This window comes from Oryctolagus cuniculus, chromosome 1, assembly GCF_051225735.1.
Source record: "Oryctolagus cuniculus isolate XC-2025 breed Fujian yellow rabbit chromosome 1, ASM5122573v1, whole genome shotgun sequence".
In the NCBI taxonomy this organism is placed as follows: Eukaryota; Metazoa; Chordata; class Mammalia; order Lagomorpha; family Leporidae; genus Oryctolagus; species Oryctolagus cuniculus.
This window is the reverse complement of record NC_142867.1, coordinates 177,945,822-177,963,588: the sequence shown is the minus strand read 5'-3', so window position 1 is coordinate 177,963,588 and position 17,767 is coordinate 177,945,822. Positions and strand designations below refer to the sequence as shown.

Genomic DNA, 17,767 nt, shown 5'->3' with positions numbered 1-17,767 from the left:
TCTGACAAGTTGTTAGATCTATTCTGTTTCCCTTTAGTGTTCTTGTACAGGTATGTCTGATATTCCAATCCACTGCTTATGATGAGAAAAATTATAAACTATAAATTCTAAGTGAGAATTAAGAATAAATACCTCAAAATTGAATGGGTCCTTTTTGATTATTACTTGCTTAGTTGTAAGAAATAAAATATCTTCCTCTTTAAAAAATTTTTGATTTGATTTGATGGAGAAAGTTGGAGGTGGGGAGATTGATTCATTCCCCCAAAGCCTGTAGGTAGTGACTGGGCTAGGGCTCAAGCATGGAGCCAGGAATTCAGTCCAGGTCTCCCATGTGGGTGTCAGGAATCCAATAACTTGAGCCATCACTTGCTACCTCTCAAGGTCTGTATTAGAAGGAAATTGGAAGCAAAGAGTGGAGCCGGGCATCAAACCCTGGTACTTTGGTATGGAGTGCAGGCGCCTTAACTGGCATCCTAACTGGGGCCAAATGCCTACCCCTTCTCCATTTTTAAGTGCGTTAAGTCATGAAAATGTTTTAAAAGTCAATTATACTTTCTCTCTGTCTCTCTCTCTCACTGTCCACTCTGCCTGTCAAAAAAAAAAAAAAAAAAAAAAAAAAAAAATAGGCCGGCGCTGCGGCTCACTAGGCTAATCCTCCGCCTAGCGGCGCCGGCACACCGGGTTCTAGTCCCGGTCGGGGCTCCGGATTCTGTCCCGGTTGCCCCTCTTCAGGCCAGCTCTCTGCTGTGGCCAGGGAGTGCAGTGGAGGATGGCCCAGGTGCTTGGGCCCTGCACCCCATGGGAGACCAGGAAAAGCACCTGGCTCCTGGCTCCTGCCACCGGATCTGCGCGGTGCGCCAGCCGCAGCACGCCGGCCGCAGCGGCCATTGGAGGGTGAACCAACAGCAAAGGAAGACCTTTCTCTCTGTCTCTCTCTCTCACTGTCCACTCTGCCTGTCAAAAAAAAAAAAAAAGTCAATTATAAACTTAAAGCATGATTGTATGACCCAGCAGTTCTCCTGTTAGCTATATGTACAAGAGAAATAAAAACCTGTTTATAAAAGATTTTGTACATAGATGTGCATTGTAGCATTATTCATACTATCCAAGAAGTTGAACCAACCCAACTGATGAAAGGATAAACAAAATGTGTTATATCATACAATGGAATACCTTAAAAAGAAATGAAACATTCATTTTTGCTAACGCATGGTTGAACCTTGCAAGCATTATGTTAAGTGAAAGAAGCAAGATCCGAAATGTCACACTGTAGGCATCTATGAATATGAAGTGTTCAGAATGTGCAAATCCATAAAGACAGAAAGCAGACTAGTGATTGCCTGGTGCTCTGCACAGGGCATAAGAAACGGAGACGAGGAGACATGGTCGCTGATGCTGCAGAATAGCAAGTGCCGAAAGAGACAAGAACTGAATGCTGTGCTCGGAAATGAAGCATCACTCACAGATTTCTTACGCAGCTGTAAAATCAGCACACAGAGCTGTCTGATCTTGCAAAGACTTTCACCTTAAAAACCAGACATCAATGATTTACCTGGAAGGGCTGGAAAAAAGCTGATGAATTCTGGCTGTTCCCACTTCTTCTTAAGTTTTGAAGGGAGGTTGGAAGAGCATACATGGAGGGCAGCGTTAGAGGAGCCAGGAACTGGAGGAAGGTCTCAAACCCAGGTACTCCAAAATGAGACATGGGCATTTCAAACCAGTAGGCCAAACGCCTATCCCTTATTATAGATTTTTTTTTTTTTTTTTTTTTTGGACAGGCAGAGTGGACAGTGAGAGAGAGACAGAGAGAAAGGTCTTCCTTTTGCCGTTGGTTCACCCCCCAATGGCCGCCGCGGCCGGCGCACTGCGCTGATCCGAAGGCAGGAGCCAGGTGCTTCTCCTGGTCTCCCATGGGGTGCAGGGCCCAAGCAGCTGGGCCATCCTCCCCTGCACTCCCGGGCCATAGCAGAGAGCTGGCCTGGAAGAGGGGCAACCGGGACAGAATCCGGCGCCCCAACCGGGACTAGAACCCGGTGTGCCGGCGCCGCTAGGCGGAGGATTAGCCTAGTGAGCCGCGGCGCCGGCCCCTTATTATAGATTTTTAAAGAGACCGAATGAGATGCTGCTGTAGAGTTTAGCAGAGTGCCTGGGCCATGATAAAAGCATGTCCATTTGAGGCTGCATGGCTGATACACACTCATTCCCTCTGAATTTTCTCCCTGCAGGAAGAATGACAGCCCCCTCACTAAATCTGCAAATACCCTGAGAATGATGTCTCTAGAGGGCTGAAAGGAGTGGGAGTAATAGTGCCCAGACTAGATTTCAGTGACCACCCACATAGTGGTGTTTCTGATGAGCACACAGCCTTGATGCCTCCAAAAGTCCTTAGCCATTACTCCTGTGTTAAAACTCAACCCACAGGGGCCGGCATTGTGGCCTAGTGGGTTAGGCTGTCTCCGACAATGTTGGCATCCCATATGGGCACTGGTTTGAGTCCCAGCTGCTACCTGCTAATATGCCTGGGAAAACAGTGGATGATGGCCCAAATGTTTGGGACCCTGTACCCAAAGACCTGGAAGAAGCTCCTGGCTTCACCCTGGCCCAACCTTGGCTGTTGTGGCCATTTGGGGAGTGAACCAGTGGATAGAAGATTAGAAGATTCTTTCTGGGACCGGCGTCGTGGCTCACTTGGTTAATCTGCCTGCGGCGCCGGCATCCTATCTGGGCGCTGGGTTCTAGTCCTAGTTGCTCCTCTTCCAGTCCAGCTCTCTGCTGTGACCCAGGAAGGCAGTGGAGGATGGCCCAGATGTTTGGGCCGCTGCACCCGCATGGGAGACCAGGAGAAGCACCTGGCTCTGGCTTCAGATCGGCGCAGCACGCCGGCCGTAGCGGCCATCTGGGGAGTGAACCAACAGAAGGAAGACCTTTCTCTCTCTCTCTCTCACTAACTCTGCCTGTCAAAAAAAAAAAAAAGATTCTTTCTCTTTCTCTTTCTCTTTCTTTCTCCCTTCCTTCCTTCCTTTCTCTTTCTTTCTTTCTCTCTCTCTCTCTTTCTTTTTTTCTCTTTCTCTCTCTCTTCTTTTAAATAAATCTTTAAAAAATAAATGAATATTAAGCTCAATCCATAAAGGCTTGACACTCTGTGCTACAAGTGAGACTGAGCTGTCAGCAATGATGAAATACCAGTGTGGGTGGCGAGCTTGAGAGCAAGTGTTCAAGGAAAGATGATTGAAGGAGGGAGTGACAGAAAAGGCACTCACATCAAAGTGAAGAAGAGAACAGGGAGGTTGGGAGGAAAGAGTTGAACCAGATGCTAACTTGACCCAGATTGTGTGAAGGGCAGGCTTCATGGGTGAGCATCGATGAACACACACCACACACCTGTGCTCTGCTCTCTCCACAGATTTACTGAAACAGACACCTTCACGGAAACCTTTATCCTGCGGGTCTACCTGCTGGAACCAGACTGTAACATCATCCGTATGAGTGGCAATGCACTGGAGGTGTCTGAATTCTATGGCTTGTCCCGAGCAATCGACAAGAACCTACTCAGATTTGAATATGACAGGATGGCTGGCTTGGAATGTACCATCAGGCTGGACCCTGTGAAGACTCGGTTGCCAGCACATGGCCAGATGGTTCTGGTGGAGTCTTGGCCAGAAGAACCCCGTGGAGATCAGCCACATGGTTTTTTCCCTGAGTCCCGTATGCTATCTATCTATTATTGTTACTTGAGAGGCAGAGAGATAGAGAGAGGGTTCCCTTTTACTGGTTTGCTCTACAAATGCTTGCAAAAACCAAGGCCAGGCCTGAGGCCAAAGCTGGGAGCCTGGAACACAATCCAGGTTTCTCACATAGCTGGCATGGACCCAATTACTTGAGCCATCACCATTGCCGCCTGGGGTCTGCACTGGGGGGAAGTCTGAGTCAGGAGCTGGGGCTAGGACTCAAACCCAGGCACTCTGATGTGAGATACACAGGCACTCTAATGTGAGGTGTCTGAACTGCTAGGCTAAATGCCTGCTCCTTGTATTATATCTTTTAACACATATCTAAATATTACAAAAACTGATAAAAGTATCTACAAATGGTTGTTTTACCCCCATGAAAGCATCTACTTAACTGATACATTTTTTTTCAGCTCATTGAAAAGTATGGTATAGTGGTTAAGAGCATGAACTTTGGAGTCAGAAAGACCTGGATTTGAAAACTGCCTTTGCAATTCATTTTCTGTGCGATTTCAGTTATTCACCAATCTAAGTCTCTGCAGGATGGGAAAGGACAATGCGGCAGGAAAGGAGTAAATGAGACCACACGTACACACAATGCTTAATACTGCACCTGGCTCATAGGATATACAGTGATTGTCAGGTGGTATCTGTAACAAGAATCACAGCAATAGTTACTGTAGCTGGTGTATTTATTATTATTGGAGTATGAGGAGTTTTGAAGTAGAGCTAACTAGCAGCCATGATTTAAATCAGGGAGGGTTGATAATATGCCTTCTGTTATTTATTCAATCAGTATATTTGAGTACCACCTATTTGCAAAATAGTGTTTTGGGAACTAGCAAAAGAAATGAAAGTGATAATCATAGTCATAATATTTTCACATAATACCTTGAATTTGGACAGAAGTTTACAGCTAAAAACACACTTAAACATAATCATCTCATTTTTGTCTTTCCAATCCTGAGGTTGAGAAAAAGAGTTATTTAGTTTGTACATCAGGGAAATGAGATTCAAAAAATAAATGTCCTATATGAGTATCCGATGCCCATTAAGAATGAAAAATACAATTGGGGGGAGGCATGACCACTGCAGGGGAGACAATTAAGGTTTTCATTAAGTCAGGATAGGGTGCTCAAAGAATATGTGAGGGACATGTTAGTAGAAAAGACTAGCTGGGCCTGGAAGGAGATGTAGGATTTGAGTGTAAGCACACTGGGGAGGAGTTTCAGTGAGCATGGCAGTGGGTAGAGATGGTGTGATGCAGCTGAGAAAGCTGATGCTGTCAAGGAAGACTGGAGGGCCTGTGGAAGGCCTGCAGTGAGCCGGGCCTCCTCGTAAGAGATGCTCAACCACCAGAAAACGTACTCTGCTATTTATCTCAGTGCAGTGAGTGGAGGGTAAGGGCCTGATGAGACACAGGGCAACTGTTCTGTTTGTTTGTTTAAAGATTTATTTATTTTTTTGAAAGGATTACAGAAAGAGAGGGAGAGTGGAGTGAGAGGGAGTTGGGGGGAGAGAGAGATCATCTTTCTGCAGGTTCAATTCCAGATGACTGCCATGGCTGGGGCTGAGCCAACCCAAAGCCAAGAGCCAGGGGCTTCTTCTGGATCTCCCACATGGTGGCAGGGGCCCAGGCACCTTCTAGACCGTTAACAGGTAGCTGGGTCTGAAGTGGGGCAGCTGGAACTCCTTGAACCAGCACCCATGTGGGATGCTGATGTTGCCCCAAACTGTTCTTTTATGTAAAGGAAATCAGAAGCTTCCAGAATAATGACATCCGATTCAGAGAATGACTGGAGGAGACACAGGGGGATTCCTGGGGAATCAGTGTCCAGGGGAGGGTGGATTGGTTTTAAATTTTAGAGCCAGTATACTTGGGTGACTGTATTTATCCAGTGCTGTACATCCTAGGTCTGGGGACAGAACTGAAGTGTCCAGGTGGCCGCTGTGCCCTGGGGCTGAAGAAAATAGGAAGTCTCAGCGTGAGCTGTGAGGAGTTCCTGCTGATGGGGCTTCGCTATCACCATACAGCTCCCCCTTCGCCCAACGTTGACTACATCTCCATCCAGCTGCACCTCACGGACAGCAGGAGTAAAATCGTGTACAAGGTAGGGTTTGGGGTCATGTCAATGTCCCCAGCTGATTCAAAGTGAGAGAACCAGTCCCAGGGGGGTGCCTGTGCTGGCACCCGTGTCAGGGACCGTCCTGTGCTACTGCAGGTGGAACTGTCAGGTGACTCGTGGGAACTGCAGGCATCTTTGCTCTGTTAATAAGGGCTTAAAGCAGCAGCTCTTGTCTGTAATGTGAGTGAATAGCTTTCCTCCTCTGCTCTTCTGGCTCTTCATCACCAATGCAACCTGGGAAGGACTAGGCTACCCCTCTTCCCTCTTGAGCCCCAGGACTCATCAGCTTGTCACTGACCTCTGGTAACACCCCGCTGATGCCTTTTTCCCTTCTCGAAACCAGGGGATCCATGCTGGGAGGGAGGCCACAGGAAGCTAGGAGGGAAGGGATATTCAGTCCCATTTTTATGGTTGTGCAGATGAAATCATTTTCACCCATGCAGGCTTTGGGATGGAGGGCTGGGTCAGGCAGGTGACAGGCTGCTGCCAAAGGCCTCCCCCATCTTCCAGTTTCTTTGAAACTTCCTCATTCTTCCTCCTCTCGAGATCTTCATACCCAAATGATGACAGGAAGTGAAATGCATTTGTATGAGGTATTTAATGCGTTACTCTCTTAATTCACACATTCTATAATTTACTTGGGAAATTGGGGCCATCTGTAGACCTGCTGAAATGGTTCACATTTTGTGCTTGACATGAGATGATCCAGGAGGACTTGTGGAGGGACCTCTCTCACAATCTGGTTTCTCGACTAGGATTTCTCCCAGGAGTCCAGTCAAATAATGACTTTTTACCCCAGGCACTGGTAAGATGAGGAGTGAGAAAGAAACAACACAACAGGATCATAGAATTTTAGAATGGAGACCTGGGATAAAACTTCCAGTGTGGTCAAATTGATCAGGTAAATCACTTGGAAAGCTTTTTTTTTTTTTTTTTTTTTTTTTTTGACAGGCAGAGTGGACAGTGAGAGAGACAGAGAGAAAGGTCTTCCTTTTGCCATTGGTTCACCCTTCAATGGCTGCCGCGGCCAGCGCATTGCACTGATCCGAAGCCAGGAGCCAGGTGCTTTTCCTGGTCTCCCATGGGGTGTAGGGCCCAAGGACTTGGGCCATCCTCCACTGCACTCCCTGGCCACAGCAGAGAGCTGGCCTGGAAGAGGGGCAACCGGGACAGAATCCGGTGCCCCGACCGGGACTAGAACCTGGTGTGCCGGCGCCGCAAGGCGGAGGATTAGCCTAGTGAGCCGCGGTGCCGGCCGGAAAGCTTTTTAAATGTTAACAGTTAAGGGCATGCACACTGGTCCCAGATTGCTTGGGCTCATACATCTCCATAACTAGCTTTGTGACTTTGAGCTTTAATGTCTCATTTTATTCATCTTGAAATGGGGATAATAGTATTCACTTCATAGAATGAGAGGATTGGAGACAATGTGTATAAAGTGCTTGACAAAAAGACTGGCACATCATAAGCATCCACATATTTTGCTGGCTCAAAAGTCACCTAGTGAAAAACTGATATGGGACAGGTTTGTGATTGCTTTGACTAAGTCTCTTGTTTATAAGTGGTGGCATAGAGAAATGAGGCCCCCTGCCCAAACATACTCAGGTGTTTTATAGCTGGGGCAGGGCTAAAATTCCAGGTACACTGATTATTAGTACATATTTTCTGCTTGTTTTGACATGAACCTTCTATCACTTTTAATGATTTTTTTTCATTAAAAAATTGAGCCATTTAGTTTTCTGATTTTTTTGTTTTGTTTTGTTTTGACAGGCAGAGTGGATAGTGAGAGACAGAGAGAAAGGTCTTCCTTTGCCGTTGGTTCACCCTCCAATGGCCGCCACGGCTGGCGCGCTGTGGCAGGTGCACCGTGCTGATCCGATGGCAGAAGCCAGGTACTTCTCCTGGTCTCCCATGGGGTGCAGGGCCCAAGCACTTTGGCCATCCTCCACTGCACTCCCTGGCCACAGCAGAGAGCTGGCCTGGAAGAGGGGCAACCGGGACAGAATCTGGCGCCCCGACTGGGACTAGAACCCGGTGTGCTGGCGCCGCAAGGCAGAGGATTAGCCTAGTGAGCCATGGTGCTGGCCTGATTTTCTTTTTTTCCTGACTACTTTGTTAGGGCACTCTTTGTATTTTTAGATCTGTTGCATTGGGAGGTTGCTCCTTTAAATGTCCTTCTTGCCTAATTTATCATTCACCCATTCTGCAGTCAATTTGGCATGTCATAAACAGACCCATTTGTGGACATAAAAGTAATATGTTTACTGCAGGTAATAGGGGGGACTTTAAAAACACAGAAAGCAAAATAAGAGGAAATAAAACTTAACTGTATTTCTATCCTTTTTATGTACACACAAAGACAGTGGGAGGACACACACTAGAGTTGGTTTTGTTTTATGGAATTCAGTTGACATTATATATGAAGCATTTGTACTCATCCCTTTATTACTTCTATGGTTGTACAGTCCATCCTCATTGTATGACTGAATGACATTTTCCCATCATTTCTTATGAATTTTTGAAGGTCTTTTCTTTTATGTGTACCTTTGTTAATTCACCTAGACCAAATTTTGTTGTGCATTGAAGTATGTGAAACAATTATTTTCCAAGTAGCCCAAATTTTCCACACTATCTGTTGAACAAGTAACTTGGTTCCCATCGATTTTAGATGATTCTTCTATTGTGTAGAAAGGTACGGGTACAAGGTCTGCTGTTTCAGGGCTCGCTCTTTTGTTCCCTATACTTGTGCCAGTACCATATCTGTTGTTCGAAATTTAATATATCTATACTCTTTCATGTCTTCTAGACACGTTCTTCCTCACTAGTCTGATTCAATTTTTTTTCTTCCAAAATTTTCATAGTCATTCTCCCTATTCTTGTTTCTGGATAAATAGTTAAATCATTTGTATTAGTTTTTTTTAAACCAAAGATGTTTAACAATATTGGATTAGAACCATAGATTATTTTGGGGAAGAATTGAAATATCAGAACATTAGAAATGAGGCACCTTCCTTCATCTGGGCAAATTCTCTTTCATGTGCTTCTCTAAAGATTAAAGTTTTCTTCATGTCAATTGAGCACATTTATTAAGTCCGTCCAGTTTGTTTTTGCAAAAATAGAATCCTTTTCACCCGTTATATGTTCTCATTGGTTATTGATGATAAACATGAAAGCTAATTTTTGGTGTAATTTTCTTTTTCTGGCTTCTTTCCTGAATCCAGTTATTTTAAGAAATTTTCAATTCTTTGGGCTTTTAAAGACCATAATTATATCATTCACTAATGATGATAATTGTGTCTTTTCTTTTTCTATAATTATTCCTCTTATTTCGGCACTATTTCCCATTGGTTTGGGCAGAACAGTATTAAATATAAGGTTTACAAGAGTCATTGTCTTGTATGTTTGATCAATATCAACTGTCCATGTTGTCCTTTTTAATGAACTCATCTTGAGTTCATCTTTGTTTGAAACTAATATGACCATTCTGTTTTTTTCCTTACATGATAAATGTGGATCATCCTTTTACTTTTAATCTTTTTATGTAGTTTTAAGGATCTTTTCTGTAAGGTACATGCAATGGATATTTTCATTGAATTTCAGAGTATTTGTCTATATTTGTAGGTATACCCAGGATTTTCTGTGGTCATTTTATGCTTTCTTGCTAATTAAAATATTTTTTCTTATAAAATATGTTATTTTCTTTGTCTTTATCTTACTTGAAATTATTTTATCTTATTGGGTTTAATTTTAATGGATTTTTTAAAAGCTATTCTTCTTTTAAAAATAATTATTGGGGCCACCAGCAGGTTAAAGCCCCAGCCTGTGGTGCTGGCATCCCATATGGGCACTGGTTTGAGTCCCGGCTGCTCCACTTCCAATCCAGCTCACTGCTAATGTGCCTGGGAAAGCAGTGGAGGATTGCCCTAGCACTAGGGCCCCTGCACCCACGTGGACCCACCTGACAGACCCAGAAGCTTCTGGCTCCCAGATTGGCTCAGCTCTGGCTGTTGTGGCCATTTGGGGAGTGAGCCAATGGATAGAAGACCTCTCTCTCTCTCTCTCTCTCTCTGTGTGTGTGTGTGTGTGTGTGTCTGCGTACATCTCTCTGTAACTCTTTCAAATAAATAAAATAAACATTTTAAAAATTATCTATTTGAAAAGCAGAGAGATTCCATCTATCTTATGACCCCCAAGATGGCCACAATAGCCAGCAGCCAGGCAGAAACCAGGAGCTGGTAACTCCATCCTGATCTTCCATGTTGGTGGCAGGGACCCAAGCACCTAGATCACCTTCTGCTGCCTTCCTGAGTGCATCAACAGGAAGCTGGATGTGAAATGGAGCACCAGGGACTCAAACTGGCACTCTGATACAGGACGTTTGTGTCACAAAGCTGCTTAACTAGCTGCACCACAATGATGGCCCCTATCTTATTTGGATTGAATTTCACATTTGAAAAACTATTCTTTATATGTGTAGTTCACAAAATCCAATGAAGTCCCCAGGCTGCTACCTATGCACAAAATGAGGATTGATCCAATTGGTCCTTTCTCTGGGAACTGCCTACCCTCTAGAGTCCTAGCATAGGATTTTTATACCTTATTAGTTCTTGTATCATCCATCTTCTATGTAAGTGCTTCTGATGTGTGTATCTGTTTAATTAACATGTTCAAAATAACATGTTTGTTTAGACTTAACTCTAGAATTGGTCTCAGTGTTCAGTTCTAGTCATTCTAAATCGTGACTTGCCATTTCTTGAGTTTTCAAATCATGGGTCTCCAAATAATTTTCTTCCAGTGGCACATGGAGAGTAGACATTGTAAGCCCTGGAGTGCCTTAGTATGTCATTCAGTGACCTTCATCTGCCATGCAGTGAGAAGAGGAGGTGTGGATTATCTTCTCTTGCTCTTCTCTCTTCTCCCAAGTTTTTCTGGCTCATTTCAGGCTGGTGCAGGGATGGTTTGGGGCGAGTGTTGGAGAGAGAGGTCTTATTTGATCAGGCGCTGATAGATGGTTTCTTTGTCTCAGGGTAATTTTCATGGGGCCTTTCACTCACAGCTCTCTCATCTTCAGAGGATGCGTTTCCTCTGAATGCGTGGTCACTGCATTCCCTTCAGTAGCCCCAAGGATATGATTTCCATCTACAGTTTCTTTACTACTGCGTTTTTTTTTTCCTTCTCAAAGAAAGATAATCCCTTAAATGTTAGGGTCCAGGATGACCCCTCCGCCCCACAAAAAATAAAGCTACCCTACTTGGCCCATATCTGGAAGCACTTACGGGTCCCCTGTGCTGCAAACAAAGACAGTTGGATCTAGCCGAGCCACTGTTACTCTTCTGCTTCCGGCTACTGCACTTCCTCAGGTATGAGCCCAGAGCCAGTCTTCTGGGTGCACCACCTGTAGGAAGCTCAGTTTAAGGCTGAGCTCAAGGAAGCTGCTCTCCTGACATCTGAGAAGGGAATTCGCACTGTCCCACACTTCCTGCTTTGTGGGGTGTGCAGTATTGGGGTCTTGGAAATGACTCAGCACCGCACCCCTTTCTCCCAATTTCTCTCTTACTTCTCCCAAACTTTTCATATTCTTATAGTTCTAGACAATTTGTGTTGTAAGTTTTGCATGTAGTTTCTGTCTCACATTTATATTAAAATCTAATGTCTCTTTATTGGAAATTCAGTTGAGACGGAACCAAGAAGAATTCCATTTTTAACATTCTGTTAGATACAGATGACGACTTCCTAGGCTAATATCCAATGTTCAGCAGTATTGCACTAAAGTGACCTTGATCATTGAGACTGGTACTATTTTAAGATTTATGTATTTGAAAGGCAGAGTTACAGAGAAAGGGGGAGGGACAGACACAGAAAGAGATCTTCCATTTGCTGGGCCAATTGAAAGCCAGGATCCAGGAGTTTCATCTGGTTCTGCCACATGGGTACAGGGGCCCAAGTACTTGCACCATCTTCTGCTGATTTCCCAGGCACATTAGCAGGGAGCTGGATAGGAAGTGGGGCAGCTGGGATGCTGGTGCTGCAAATGGCAGTTTAACCCGCTGTGCCACAGGGTCAGTCCTGAGCCTGGCACTCTTACAAACAGGGTACATCAAACTCTGTGACAGCCAGAATCTGCTGCTATGAGAATTCTCACACATAGCACTTGTTGACAACTCAGGTCCATGGTGCACTGTCACAGTTTCTTTGTAAAGTTTCTTATTCAGAGCTGTCTCATTTTGGATGGATGCTTTTCTAGCCTGAGTGGTCGCTTGCAATCCCCAACATCTACCTTTGGCTTGGAGACCCAGGATCTTAAGTAACCAACCAGTTGAGCAGACCTCCCTTAACCCCTGAGTCCTGAGTTATGTTTTTCCATTGCCCTTCCCCAGCTGCCAGCATTAGCACCACTTGGCAGGAGATGGCCGAGGTGGCTGGGAGAAGCTGGTGATGCATGCCAAACACTGCAAAGTGCTTTACTTTGGCTATTTCATTTAGTGTTCACTTGATACTCAGGAGTCCGCTGTTCGTTTCCATTTACAGGTAGTAGGAAAACAAGTCTTGGGAGTTAAGTGACTTGTCTGAAGTCAGACAAATTAAAAGGGTAGAAGACAGACTCATAAACACCCTTGTTTCTGATGCCAAGATAGGTGCCCCCTTCTTGATGCTCTCTGCACATTACAGTCAGCTGGGGGCTCTAAAAAGATGAGCTGTTTGGTCCCCTCCTCAGAACAATTGAGTGCAAAGCTCTGCAGGTGGATGCTGGTTATCGGAACATGAAAGCTCACCAGGTGATTCTAATGTGCAGGATTCGGCTCTCTGCAGGGCACATCCTCCGGGCTGTGGCTTGATTACACAGCATGCTATGAACTCTCTAACTTGCAGCTTCTCTCTTGTTATTCCCCCTTTGTATTTGCTTTCTCCTTCACAAGTCAGAGAACGCGTGGTTACCCGTCTATATCAGAGCTGGCATCCCAAATCAGATTCCAAGGGCTGCATTCATGGCCACGTTCATCCTGGAAGTGGATCAGTTCATCCTGACCTCTTTGACTACATCGGTTGTGGACTGTGAAGAGGATGAGACCCCCAAGCCCTTGCTGGTGTTCAACGTCACCAAAGCCCCACTCCAGGGCTATGTGACTCACCTGTTGGACCACACCAAACCCATCTCCTCATTCACCTGGAGAGACCTCAGTGACATGCAGGTTGCCTACCAGCCTCCAAACAGCAGCCATCCTGAGAGGAGACACTACGAGGTAAGGAGGAAGAGGGGCAGAGCTTCTAGCCTTGCTGGTGTTCCCACAGTCATTTAACACTCGTCATCTGTTAGCCTTCCGGTTTGGCTGAATGTCCCTTGCCACGGAAGGCAATCACTGAAAATCAGGATGCAAACTAATGTCCAGAGGAGCCAGGCAGGTGGTGCAAATATGCAGCCTGCTTGGAGGGACACTGGCACGGCAATAGAAAGGCGAGCCAGGAAATGGCTGTACCTCAGCCCCCCCACTACTTGCTGCCATGCCAGCAAACACATGACCCAGGCTGGCCATGGTGCTCACTTGTCACCTTGTCAAGAGAAGTGGGAAATTTTTGTTTTTGTTTTAAATAAAAGATTTATTTATTTCACTCCTCAAATGCTCACGACAGCCAAGAATAGGCCAGGCTGAAGCCAGAACTCAGGGACTCCATCCAGATCTCCCATGTGTGTGGCAGGGTCCCATGCACTTGAACAATCATCTGTTGCCTCCCAGGAGCATTTAGCAGGAAGCTGAACTAGAAGCCCCGAGTATCTGGGGCCATGAACCAGGCATCCCATCCAATATGGGATGTGGATGTTGCAAACTGAGGCTCAACCCACTGTGCCACAAGCACTGCCCCTAACTTTTAAAAAAAAAGATTTTCATTTTTTAGGTATAGAAAAAATAATTTAAAAAATTCAAGACAGCTGCAAAATACTTCTGAGGTCTGCATTCAGCCCAGTTTGCAAGTTCTGCTGTCCTTCAACAAATTGTCTAACATACACCATTGGGGTTAGAGGTTTTTTTGTTTTGTTTTGTATTTTACAGTTCTTTTAGTAAGTTTTTGTTCTCTCCTGTGTGTGTTTTTATGGGGTTCTTAATTTTAGCTAATAATAAGTCAGGATAGGCGAGTTCGTGATAGAATATATAATGGGTAAAAAGTCCTGCTTCCATCAGATCTAAATTCCTTTGGTTGCAGGTTCAGTCTCTCTGCTCTTGTTTTGCATCCAGTGGGAGTGGAGAACAGCTGGTCACAGCCTTGCCCGCAATAATGCCTCCCATACTTAGACCTACCAGCAAGTCAATTCAAACAGGAAGGGGAATTTAAATGAGCAGATTGGTGCAGACTCTGGGTTTATTGAGGAAAATGAGTGTCGCTGGGGTTAGCAAATTGTCCTCCCTGTAATTTTGGCATTTTCAGCATTTAGCCTCCAGGGCAGCTGAAAGACTTCAGACTATAAATGTGGGGCTGTGCCTTTTGCTTTCATTTGCTTCCCTTTGTAGTTGTGGCAGCTGGTTTTTCTTTCCTTCCCTCGCCTCCCGGGACTTCCCACACATCCACTTTTACCTTGAGCTCACAAATAAAGCACCATTCTTCTGTGTGCTCTCAGTGTCTTCTCTGGTGTTTTATAATGTAATTTTTGTTTTTTTAAACTTTTATTTAATAAATATAAATTTGAAAGTACAACTTTTGGATTGTAGTGGTTTTCCCCCCATAACCACCCTCCAACCTGCAAACCAACCTATCTCTTACTCCCTATCCCATCCTATTCTTCAATTTTTAAAGATTTATTTATTTATTTTTAAGATATATTTATTTACTTGAAAGTCAGAATTACACACAGAGAGAGAAGGAGAGGCAGAGAGAGAGAGAGGTCTTCCATCGGATGGTTCACTCCCCAGTTGACCGCACGGCCAGAACTGTGCCGATCTGAAGCCAGGAGCCAGGAGCTTCTTCTGGGCTTCCCTCACGGATGAGGGGCCCAAGCACTTGGGCCATCCTCCATTGCTTTCCCAGGACTCAGCAGAGAGCTGGATCGGAAGTGGAGCAACCAGGACTAGAACCGTTGCCCATATGAGATGCCAGCGCTTCAGGCCAGGGCATTAACCCACTGTGCCACAGCGCCAACCCCCCCATCCTATTCTTCATTAAGATTCACTTTTAATTATCTTTATATACAGAAGATCATCTTAGTATATGCTAAGTAAAAATTTCATCAGATTGCACCCATGCAGACACACAAAGTACTGTTTGAGTATTAGTTATACTGTTAATTCACATAGTACAACACATTAAGGACAGAGATCCTACATGGGGAGTAAGTGCACAGTGACTCCTGTTGTTGATTTAACAATTGACACTCTTGTTTATGGCGTCAGTAATCACCCAAAGTTCTTGTTATGAGCTGCAGAACCAGTCTGGATGGGTGATTTTTTTGTTGTTGGAAGCTAACTCTTAATATTCTCAGTAGAGATCATGCATGGCTCAGATTGTGGGCTGAAAGCCCTGATGCAGAGCCCAGCCTGATGCTTGTTTATGTCGCTCCCCCTCTTCGTGGAGGAACGACACAGGACCCTGCGCTGTTCTTTCGTCTGCTCGGCCCTTCCCGGGTTTGCTGCTGGTTCTTCCCGGGTTGGCTACTGTCCCTTCCACCTCCGTGGAAGGGCGGTTCCCCCTGGCCACTTTCCCCACTTCCGCAGGGGAGCGGCACTCCGCCGGCCGGCTCTCTCGGGGGCTGCACAGGTGTTCCCTCAGATGTTCCCCTTAGATGTTCCTGGTGCATGCCGTCTCTCTCCTCCTTTATAGTCCTCCTCTGCCAATCCCAACTCGGCTGCCCACACGCCGAGTACGCTGCTCTCCTCCAATCAGGAGCAAGTCCTACAGTTTATTGGCTGAACTGGAGGCAGCTGTGTAGAAGCTGTTTTCTTCTCTCCCAGCGCCATATTGTGGGAGAGCAGATGCATAGAACAAGTCTTAATTCCAGTAACTCAGTCTAGTCCGAGTTGCTCCCCACAGTTTATAGTATACTTTCCCCAAAAGACCTTCTGCCCTTGTCTAGTTTCATTTTGAGTCTGTTGCTTTGGCACACTTGAACCTTCTTTTTGTTACTCAGTGTTTGCTGATATACTTCTCTTATTGTCTTAAAAAATCACACATTATTTTTTTAAAAAAGATTTATTTATGTATTTGAAAGCCAGAATTATACAGAGAGAGGAGAGGCAGAGAGAGAGAGAGGTCTTCCATCTACTGGTTTACTCCCCAATCAGCTGCAATGGCCAGAGCTGTGCCGATCCGAAGCCAGGAGCCAGGAGTCTCCTCTGGGTCTTCCACGTGGGTGCAGGGGTCCAAGGACTTGGGCCATTCTCTTACTGCTTTCCTAGGCCATAGCGGAGAGCTGGATCGGAAGAAGAGCAGCAGGGACTAGAACCAGCACCCATATGGGATGTCGGCGCTTCAGGCCAGAGTGTTAACCCGCTGCACCACAGCGCCGGCCCCTCATTATTTCTTAAAAAGATTTATTTACTTGAAAGTCAAAGTTGGGGGAAGGGAGAGAGATCTTTCATCTGCTAGTTTATTCCCCAAATGGCCACAACTCCTGGGCTAGACCAAAGTGAGGAATCAGGAATTGTTCTGGGTCTCCTATGTGGGTGCAGGGGCCCAAACACTTGGGCCATCCCAAGTGCATTAGCAGGGAGCTGGATCAGAAGTGGAGCAGCAGGGATTCCAACCAGCATCTATATATGGGATACCAGTGTTGCAGGTGGTAGCTTAACCCACTATACCACAATGCCAGCCCCCAAATTACACATTATTTGAAAGTAGGCAGTGAACCGGGTATTTCTGTTATACCTGGTCCTTCTCATGTCAGTCTCTGGTGCAGAACACACAAAACATATAACAAAGCTCAAACTTATTATGTAGCTCCTAAAGAAGTTATAAATTTCTTAAGACCAAATAAAATCTAGATATTTAAAAACACATCTAGTGTAATGGATGCCTCTTGATCTGAGATTCCTAATAGCAGCACCATTGATCCTTTGGGTCAGTAATTCTTTATTGTTGGGGATTGTGCTATGCACAGGAGGATGTTAGCATTCCTTGGCCTGTAGGCGTTACATGACAGTAACACACCACACCCATTTGTGAAACCAAAAACGTCTTCCAACATTCTTAGCGCCCCCTGGAGGGACAAAGTCACAGCAGCTGAGATGCACTGCCTCGGAGTCCCTCCCTATGGGAGATGTGTGCTGCCTCAAGGGCACAGCCTCCTGAGCTCACACAGAGATCTTTCTTTAGCACAGGTGTTAATTTCAGATGAATACTTTTATGGAGAAGAAAATTTAAAAAATACTACTAAGCTAAGGAACTAGGTTAGGGCCTGTAAAAGTGACATTGGTTCTTCAAAAGTGATGAGATCTGAGGCCAGCAGAAACCTGAACCCATTTTTGCCTCTGTCTATGGCCATAGGACTTTCTACCCTAACTTGTCAGGTGCATCTGTTTGTTCACAGTTGGAGTTGGAGGTCTACGACTTCTTCTTTGGAAGGAGCACACCTATCACAGTCCACATCTCCATCAGAACTGCAGATACCAATGCCCCCCGAGTCTCCTGGAATACAGGTAAAGGTCAAAGCTCTGAGGGATTACAAGAAAGTAGATGGATCAGGAGAGAGCAGTACATGAGACCACCGCATCCCAGATAGATTAAGGCTGTTAGAAAGCTGTTCTCCTTTTTTTTCCTTTCTGGTGGAGTGAGAAATTGGAATCCTTGATCTCTGTGTCCTGGTGTCAAGGTCTGGCTCTGTAGGAGATAAGCTAGAAGACACCTTTTAAGAAAGAAAAGGTCTCCTACTCGCCATTTAGGAGACTCAGGGAGGTAAATTCTAGAGCCCACTGTCCAATTTTTTTGTTG

General features: G+C 45.3%; 1 protein-coding gene across 7 annotated transcripts in view; it reads left to right on the top strand.

The window, feature by feature from the left end:
- The window catches only part of FREM1 (FRAS1 related extracellular matrix 1), a 176,824-nt gene that overhangs the window by 39,658 nt on the left and 119,399 nt on the right, over window positions 1–17,767 (top strand). For all 7 annotated transcript variants that reach the window (XR_016223537.1, XR_011380085.2, XM_002708087.6 and 4 more), the window contains 4 exons: window positions 3,404–3,705; window positions 5,643–5,839; window positions 12,772–13,095; window positions 17,367–17,475. Coding sequence is in view for 5 of the 7 variants with exons in the window: in XM_002708087.6 (XP_002708133.3) it covers window positions 3,404–3,705; window positions 5,643–5,839; window positions 12,772–13,095; window positions 17,367–17,475 (932 nt within the window). In the remaining 2 variants the exon portion in view is untranslated. The remainder of the gene's footprint in view (window positions 1–3,403; window positions 3,706–5,642; window positions 5,840–12,771; window positions 13,096–17,366; window positions 17,476–17,767) is intronic.